At 35.5% G+C, this 9,890-nt stretch overlaps 1 protein-coding gene across 1 annotated transcript; it reads left to right on the top strand.

The window, feature by feature from the left end:
- The first annotated feature begins 2,334 nt into the window (after positions 1-2,334).
- LOC112188447 lies at positions 2,335-2,999 on the top strand. The gene has a single exon (XM_024327564.2). It carries the CDS (start codon positions 2,437-2,439, stop codon positions 2,800-2,802), a length of 366 nt encoding a protein of 121 aa, XP_024183332.1. The 5' UTR covers positions 2,335-2,436; the 3' UTR covers positions 2,803-2,999.
- Positions 3,000-9,890: the final 6,891 nt, after the last annotated feature.

Below are 9,890 nucleotides of genomic sequence, written 5' to 3' on the forward strand. Positions count from 1 at the left end.
TAGCAGTTTTTACTTCAGTTCATTATAACCTGCAATATATTGCTTTGTGAAATTGGCTGCATGAAATTGTTGTTCTCTTAAGCATTGAAGACATTAAACTGACTCGTCTCTTTTTCTCTATGGCGCCAGTAATAGTATTCTATCTTGAATGGATAGAAGAATTACACTCATTAACCTTTGCTGCTGTCCTTCAATGGGTAATAGATGCTGCTTGGTTTTTTTTGTTTGTTTTTGGGGTCCCCCAACTAGTGTTACGTTTTCTAAGCTCCACTAATTTTGATGGATACTGATTGACCCCAATACATGGAGATGTCTGTGAATGATTCATTTATGTGCTTTTGTTATATACACATAGGATTTGTAATCTGACTAAACTATAGTTTGGATAAGATGTGATGCATGTTATAAGCAAAGAAATTTGAGGTATCTTTGATATTATGGACTAAATTCTGCCAACAAAATTCTTGCCTTCATGATGCCAGGCAACATGGGACTCAAAATTTAAGGGCATGATTAGCATCTTCAACCGATAAACAAAGGCCACAGGTATAATGCTTCAGGTTTTTGGTCAAGCAGTCCTTATTCAGTTATTTGATAAAGCTTTTATTTTTTTAATTTTTTATGTCATATAAATAATGATAAAAGGTGGAGATTATTGTATACTGCTGCAATGCCTCAAGTCAAAGCTTCAGTAAAGCATGCAGAGTGTGCTTAATATTTTTATCTGCCTGATTTGTAGTTGTAAATTTTTTCTTCAGTTTGAAGCAAAAAACTTGTTTTAGCCTGTGACTTTGGCTTTGGGAGAGTAAAGAGAGTGTGTGACTTTGTTTGAGTTTTGAGGTATCTGTCGACACTGTAGACAGTTGGGTTTGGTTTGCATTTAGTCATTTACTACCATTGCTCAAAGTAAAATGTGTTCGTGATAGAATTCCGAGCAAGTACCAGTAGTAATGCACCACTCAATTTGACCAGTGTGCTCTCCTATATCAATTCACACGCCTGCTAAGGAAAAAGGAAGCAATTTGGAAAGGGAGACGAGGAGTTCATTATTTGCAATTTGGAAAGGGAGACGAGGAGTTCATAATTTGGTAATAGTTATTCATTCTTGTATTCTTTGTTAATTGAGTAGGGGAAGACTAGAGTGTCCAAATCAAACGCTAGCAGTCCAAAGGCCAACTGGAAAACTGCCTATAAATTTGCACCTACTATTTTTCCAGCTAACCCCAGCTGTGTCCCAAAAGTCCATAGCTAATAGATCAAAGAAACCTACTCACTACACTAGTAAGGAGGGGGTTGATGGGTCTTTTATAGCCCCAATGCAAAACTCTATTGCCACGTTGTGATTTTCTTTGTCTCAAATGCATTTTTTTATATTTTTAAATTTGTTTTTTCATAATATGAGAAGACAATATAACAAACTATAGAGAAAAATCTCTAAAATAATGAGATTTAAAATAATTAAAATCAAAATCAAGGAATTCACTTAAGAAAAAACTAATATTTGGTTCTATTATATTTGAACAAAACAATTCATGTACTTGAATGAAATGACTTCAAAAGATTCGGCAATCTCATAAACAAGATTTTAGTCTATACTCTATAGTCTATAGTCTATAGTCTCTATAATAGTATAATATTCAACTTCTCTCATTTATACTATAAATGAGGACTTTTGAGCCGTGTAACAATACCCTATATCTAAAGAATGCAAAATGATCCTTTTTTGTTTATGGAAATTAATCTTTAGTTTTACTATATTGGACACCATGATTAGTTTAGCAAGATGATAACAAAACAATTAATCTTTTTGAATAAGATGACCTCAATATATCTCTAACAATGACTTTGCCTCTTTGGTCTCTAGCAGCCTCGTCAATTATTACCATAAATGAGGATTTTCACATCTCCTTAACATGGCCTAAAGAATGCAAAGTGATCCTTTTTTGTTTATGAAAATATAATTTTCCTTCCCCTCTATTCTTTACTCTATTTTGACCAACACTTCACACTGCTGTAGTGCACAGAGAATCCAGTTGTAGTTGAACGTCGTTTTGTAAATTGGACATCTGTTTCCCTCACATTCTTAAGCTCTCATTCACCTCTTCACCAAACACAATCACTCCCATTTCTTTTTCTTTTTCTTCCGCGTATTCAAACTTCAAAGTATCAAACTTTCCCAGATGCCACCCAAAAGACTCAACCTTTACAAACCTCATCACACATGGGACCCATTTCCGACAAATCAACCTCAACCTGGAGACCACACCGTCCACACGTCCTCCCCCAAAATCCCAAGCCGCCCATCCCTCTCCTATATAAACCCTCCAAACCCAGCTCACTTCAGTTGCATCATAGATTTGCTTCAACACCCGAAAGTCCAAAACCACTATTATCCCAAATACCCAATTCCCCAAATACTTACATTTTGTTCCTCACATGGCTAGAGTTGGTCTGGTTTGCCTAGTTCTTCTAGCTGGGATCCTTGTGGTCCAGGCAATGGCTGAAAAATCTGAGCTGAACCCAACTGAGGCTAAGCCCCAAAATGGGGTTTTAGCAGCACATTCAGATTCAGATTCAGGTTCAGATCAGAGTAGTGTTTCTGTTGCTGAAGAGCCATCTCATAGTATGGAGGAGTCTCAAGTGGCTGAAGGCCCATCTATCAGAAGGTTGGGGTCCTCAAAACATCACCAAGATAAGTCTGTTGCTGGTGGAGGTGTTATTATTGGTGGGCTTGTCACTGCCATTTTTGCAGCTGTCTTTTGCTACATCAGAGTCACCAGAAAAAGGGGAGGTGTTTATTAAGCTCCAATGGTTTCAGGGTAGTTAGTAGAGTCGAGGAGAGTGATTTTGATCCACACAGAAACAAAATATTGATATCAATGTAGTCAAGTTTAGTGCTTTATTTGTTCATATATGACGAAAATATTAGATTGAGATTCTTATCAAGTCTGGTGCTTTAGTTTTTGTGCATCTCTGTTCTCTAAATTGTGTTCTTTTTCTCTTGATTTTTTTCCATAGTCCAAGTTGATGAGGTGTGGCCTCGTTTTCTGGCAAAATCTAGGTGGAGATATAGTATCTTAAAACAAAAAGTAGTTGTTTCCTTCACCTGAAAGAAAAGAAAAGCAAAAAGAGGCAGTTCCCAAAAATTAATACTGCAGTTGTTGTTCTGTTCTGCTTTGGTAGATATCAGCTTTGAAAGCTTCTATGCAGTTGTTGCTCTGTTCTGCTTTGGTAGATATCAGCTTTGAAAGCTTCTATGCCATTTGAGGTCTGCAGAAAACTTAAATCAATCAATATGGTTTCCAAAAGAATTACCAAAGCTTCAAACTTTTAATTACTGTTTGTAAATTAAGTAGTAAAAATTGTTTCCTTCACATGAAAGAAAAGAAAAGCAAGAAAAGGCAATTCTCAGAAAACTGATACTGCAGATATAGTTCTTTTCTGCTTTGATGAAATCAGCTCGGAGATCTTCCCAAGCTTACTATTTAATCATTTGGGTCTGCAAATAAACTTGAATATGAAAATGGGTTCCAAAAGAAGAACCAAAGTTTAAAAGTACCTTCAATTAGTGCTTGCATCATGATTCAATTCTTAGACAATTTAGTAGTCCAAGAAAGTGGGATATGCCAAAGCACTAAACTTTCTATATTATGCTAGTCCAGGTCGGTGCCTCTTTTGCAAAGCCAAAAGTAATTCGTAATATGAGAAACTTTTATTTAATTTTCGGCTACATGGTTCCCCATAAATATGATGTCATTATTGAACGCGCAATCAGGTAGATGCATAGATTTCTATTATATGTGCATGGCGAGATTGATTGCTGTCTGATTCGTTTTGAAAAAGGAAGAGTCAAATGGGAACTGGAAGATGACAAATCTTCCAGGTTTTCACATGGGAAGGAGCTGGACTCAAATCTTTCTTTTGGAACCAACCACATATATTCTTGCTTTCTTTAGTCAGTACTCTAATGTTTTCTTTTTTGGATCTTTTATACGTTTTTAGCTACACCAACTAACTTTTGTCTCTGTCATGCATGAATCGAGCAAAAAAATTCTTACAGATGTACAGAATTGCATGGTTATCACATGTAACAAGGTTACATCAGAAAAAGTTGATGTAGCTATGGTATACATGAGGATCAATGATATATTCTTTCATTCAGTAGATGAAGAAGTTTGAACGGTACCGTTGTTCTTGCTTTGGAATCTTTAATGCAATTCATCAAATACATTGTTTTAACTTTATAAACAGCTCTCACCGTGTTACGATTTATTGTCCTGGCATAAAAAAAATTTAACATGTACGTTTTTCTTTGGAAAAAAAGAGTAAAACAAAACATTGACAGAAATTGAAGTGAGTGTAATTTCTTAATCTTCACAAGTCCCCTTCCTAGATCTGGCCTGGTAGTAGGGAAATTTTTTAGTGAATTTACTTTGAATCCGATTCTTCTGAAGTTTATTTGCACCAAATATCTTCGTGTTGACCTTCGTGATATTACTTTCTTCTATTCACAAACCTCTTGCGGTTGACTTTACTTTATCAAAGCTGCGTGATCAAAGTCCAAGTCCTGTGAATAAAAAACGAGTACACGTCAAGTTTGACTGCAAGATCTTTATTACAATCCACAACTTGTGGTTAGCACCATTTTAATTTCCTCAATAAAAGAAAAAGAAAGAACCTCCCCCTCCTTTTCGTGGTTCATAAGGGACTGTCATCATGTGTCTTCAAAAGGCCGGCTTAATTAGATGTCTGCCTTTGTCGCAGCAGACACTACATTATTGTCATCTACATCCATCCTCTAAGAACCAGAAACTAAATTCATATCAGCTATTCATTCAAGGACCAAATTGAAAAGCTTAGGCAGTTGAGACCAAATTGAAAGTTTTAGAGGAGACTTAACCAATAGGTCTAGTACTGGAGGATTGGAGGGGATGGGGTGGTTTAAGAAGGAGGACCCTTAAATGATAGCCTTAAAGGGAAATATAGTTTTTAGACTGCAACGTTATATGAACTTGCTTTCGAGGCAAGTAATGGTATTAATAGTAAGGCAGCATTGAGGAGAAAATGAGTATGATTCAATGAAAGGTTGATAGGTTTGGAATTTGCTAAGAAGCACCGATACGGGTACGAGTATCCGGATGCGATACGATAGGATACGTGGATACGGCAAATATTAAATGTTACAGGATACAGGTACGTGAAGGATACGTTAATTAAATATAAATATATATATATATATATATATAATAGCAAATTACTAGCACCGGCGTTATCATTCCAGCTGGCAGTCACACACTCCACCACGAATAAGAGTCCGGGTTGGAAATCAAAACGTTCGAAGCAACAAACAAATATGAAGCACAGGCCGTATAGAATATGTACCCGCTTCAACAAATGTGAGAACTGAGAGGAAACTCCAAGCAGCTAGAAACTGAAGAACAAATATGAGAAGAAGAGCAGAAGATGCAGAAAAAACGTACCCGAAGCAGCAACAAATTGAAGCTCCAAGCTCCAACCGAATCGGCTGCAGAACGAAGTGAATTTCTGCAGAAGGTCGTCTCGATCTGGGTTGAGCAAGAAGGCTTGCGATTTACGAAGAAGACCAGAAGAAAAGAGACGCAAAGCATGAGAAAGAGAGGAAGTCTTGAGCAGAGAAGGTTGTCTCGATCTGGGTTGAGCAAGAAGAACAGCAGAAGAAAAGAAACGCAGAGCTTGAAGAAACGCAGATCTGGGTTGTTTTTTTTGTTTTTCAGGGTAAAAAGTCAACATTACCCCTACGTATCCAATTTATTTACATACTTACGTATCGGCTTAGGATACGGACGTATCCAAACCGTATCCAAATCCAGATACGCGTATCCAGACGTATCCGAGCGTATCCGCGCGTATTGTATCCGGATCCCGGATCGGTACGGGATACGAGGCCAAATTCACTTATCCGTGCTTCATAGGGAATTTGGGATTGGTAGTAGTAGGGTTTGATCAATGATGGATTTCATGAATGTGACAGGTGATTATTTTTGCGGTCATGTATCATATTATCTGTTCATTAGCTGGTGGTTTTGTTAACAATCAAAAGGCCCCTATCTCAACCTTACCATTTATGGGGCAGCTCTTGGTTATTGAAGACGGGCAACGTGTTGCGTCCTTTTTGATCCCGGATAAGCAAGTCGCAACATGGTGTCTAAGATGAGCCAAAGACAGTTCTTTGTACTTGAGTGTTATCTTTCATTACCCAAAATGTGCATTGAAATTTGTACGTATACCTCCCTCTTTTTTTTTTTTCGCAAACCTCTAACGAGGATAATTTATTAAAGGGCAGTGATATGAGGCCTCAATGAGGCCTAAAATTTGTGACCACAAATCCTAGGTGTCATGTCATGTAAGTAAATATAAATTTTATTTTCAATTCCACATAATATATCTTGCCACATCATACTATTGCACCATCAACTTTATCATTTTACATTTCCTTTTAGATGTTAGGGGGTGAATCAATTACATTAATAAATTTAATTAGGTGATGAAAAAAATATCAGCTATTAATTATATATTAATTTAAAAGATATGTCCACAGATTCTCTTACCAATATTTTTCTTCATTTAATTAAGTTCTTTCCTTTAATTTTTCTTCCCAAATGGCATTAATATATTGAATATGTGTCAAGAAATAGACGTTAACTTTTCTTTCCAAATACTGATTAATTTCATAAAAAAATCATTAAGAAATTAAATTTGGGAAATACTTATGTCTAAATTAAGAGGTAAGAAAAAATTCCAGGTTAGTAGCCATTAATTAACATCTACAATTTAAATATAAAGGAAAAAAAATTCAGATCTAACGTTTAAACCCTATCTACATAAAGAGAAAACAATGCCCTTCAAAAAAAAAAAAAAGAAAAAAAAAAGAGAAAACAATGAACAAAAGAATATATACAATCATATGAATATGTATTTTACACATTATATTTTCAAAATTTGCAGGAACCTAACAAAGGTTGAATTCATATACATATGTTATACAAATCTATTAATCGAATGTACATGTAAATCTATTGACTGAATTACATGAAATTTTTTCTACTCTTGATTGAAGAGAAAAGAAATTGTTGTTTAAATCTAAGCATGAGTGTAATGAAAAGAAAAAAAAAAAAAAAAAAAGCTATTTTTTTTTTTTGAAGAAAGCCAAAATAATTTAGAGTCATTAGATTTTGGAAGAATAAGATGATATTTTTTTCAAGAATTACATGACATGATTTGATGAATAGGTGATGTGTGTAGATGACACAGCATGACACCTAAGATTGAGACCACAAATTATTTTCCTTTATTAAAAGAAAAGGATAAAAGAGTACATCAAAACAGGCAAGGGGAAGACAACAACCTTACCCCTCGAAAGATTCAAGAGACATGCTTCTTCAAGAACAACTAAAGAATTATACACTAGCTAAATTGAAAATTAGAAAGACCTAAACGGTCTCGAGCATAAAAAGAAATTGCAAATTGTGGTATTGAATCCCACCAAATTATATCAGACAATGAAGCACCAAAATTCGCTAAAACATCAACAACTTGATTGCCATCTCTATAAATGTGTGAAGAACGAAAGTGCATTTGAGAAATCCAATGAAGACATTTACCCCACTTCACTCGAAGTTGCCAAGGCACCATATGAAGAGAGCAAAAGAAGGTGAGAATAAGAGATGAATCAATTTCTAACCAAACATATTTCCGGTCGCGAACCTAAGCCAACACAATAACTTTGATCGTCACCATTACTTTAGCTGCATACCTACATGCCTAGACATAAGGCTGATATTGTTTTAGTCTAATAGGCCACGATGATGGTTGCGGTTTTTTCAAACTCCCCTAATTGAGTGAGTTGGCTCGGTACGTGGGGGGTTTTGGGGAAAAGATAATGCACTAATTTCAGTCATATTGTCAAATCAAAGCAGGACTGCGAATTGATACAAATAAATGATTTCAAGTTGTATTGAGTACGCATTCACATCCAAAATAACACAAGTATCATTACAGTTTCTTGTTTTCGAAGAATTTTGCTGTGAGTGTCAAAAAACTATTGTAATCCCATAGAAACACACCTTGGCATTTTTTTTTAACTAAAAATAATTCCTTCCATCAATTTGGCCAAAATGTCATTTTTCACCAAAATTTATGGGCTTTTCTTTTGTTTAAAATTGTATATTCTTATTTTCTTATAAAAAATTTCCCATTCGTAAAACATAATTTCTAAAAGGTTCCCAAACTGATCGAATTCAATAATGTCAACCCAAATAAAGGGAAAGTAAAAAAATTTAAAAAATGTTAAGCTTGTAGAGGACTCGAATGGGCCTCATAAAAGAACTTCTTAATTAATACGGGCCTGGTCACCCCTAATTAATGGGCTTCTTATTCCAGAAGCGCAGGCCCACCTACACTAGAAAGCTTTTGCTTTAAATCAGTTGCAACAAACTTCTTGCGGGATGGGCAAGTGAAATTCTAGTTACTGTTTGTACTAAAATTGAAAGCAGGGCAATTGGTTAGCACTGGTAAACTACAACTTTAGAAACTTCTATTTACTTGAATTAGTCATGTACAATTGATGTGTTTATGTGTCTGTTGAACACTTGAATATTAGGCCTGGAAATTATGGAAAGAAGGCAGAGGAATAGAAGTGTTTGACGCATCAGTGAGAGAAACCAGCCAGTTTCATGAAGCTTTAAACTTTATCCATGTAGGTTTTTTGTGTGTTCAAGAAGCTCCCGCTGATCGACCAACAATGCCTGCTGTAATTCTTATGTTGCAAGGTAACGGAGCTACTTCACTTCCACGGTCCAAAGAACCTGCATTTTTTACACAGAGTGATTCCAATAATTTTGGTTCTCCTTCTTCTCAATTATCTACCCTTTTGTCCAACAATGGACTCACTATTAGTATCCCAAAAGGTCGATAAAGATTCTGATGTAGGACGAGATTTTAGCCAATTTCAACAAACAATCTGGAAAAGAAAGAAGCGTCTTCACATTAAGAAGAATAATTTGAATATTGAAAACTGGTATTCAAATAGACTTTTAATGATGGAATTAATCATAAATTACTATTTTAGATATATCAGGATTCTCAAACAAAATTTTGGTTGGGATTCCAATTATATATTTGCATAATATTCTTTAGTATCTAGGATTCTATTTCTGATTTTTATTTAATGAGGTTTAATTAGGTTTTCTAGTTTTAGTCTATAATAAATTATTCTTTTTTGTTTTCTAGTGTATTAGGTTTATGCTATGTGCCCTATATATAAAGCACCTCTTAGATTGTAATTTTCATTCAAGTTATCAATAAAAACCCAAATATTAGAGAAGTTTCTCTATCTTTCTTACGGCTGTGCCCGTAATTGCTAGTGGATTCTAGCTTATCTCATATAGCTTTTGACGCTTAACGGAGCCTCTTACTATCGTGTTCACGCTTCCCGCATCATTTGGTATCAGAGCGGGTATCGCCCGCTCCTTAGCAGACGACGATCCAAGGGAGAAGTTCACTACCACGAACCTCAACGACGCTGGTCTTAGAGTATCTATCAAAGAAAGTTTTGTTGAAGAGGAACATGCTAAGGGATTTGCCCTAGGACAACCTCATCAATCCAAAAAAAAAAAAAGAGAAAAAAAGAAGAAGAAACATGGAACGTTGGATATTCACAACGCCAGATTACGACGACTTCCGAACTACATGTATCATTAAAGACAAGGTATGCACTGTAATAATTGACAGTGGTCTACGAGAGAACTTTGTAGCAAACAAAGTTGTGGATTATTTTCAATTACCAATAGTGAAGCTGAGGGATTCATACTGGATTCCATTTGGAGATGATGAATATGCACAAGTAATAGAGG

This window comes from Rosa chinensis, chromosome 2 (genome assembly GCF_002994745.2).
Source record: "Rosa chinensis cultivar Old Blush chromosome 2, RchiOBHm-V2, whole genome shotgun sequence".
Taxonomy (NCBI): domain Eukaryota; kingdom Viridiplantae; phylum Streptophyta; class Magnoliopsida; order Rosales; family Rosaceae; genus Rosa; species Rosa chinensis.

What these genes read in the sequence shown, in the direction of transcription:
- LOC112188447 (XM_024327564.2), top strand. Translation starts at nt 2,437, where the DNA reads ATGGCTAGAGTTGGTCTGGTTTGCCTAGTTCTTCTAGCTGGGATCCTT.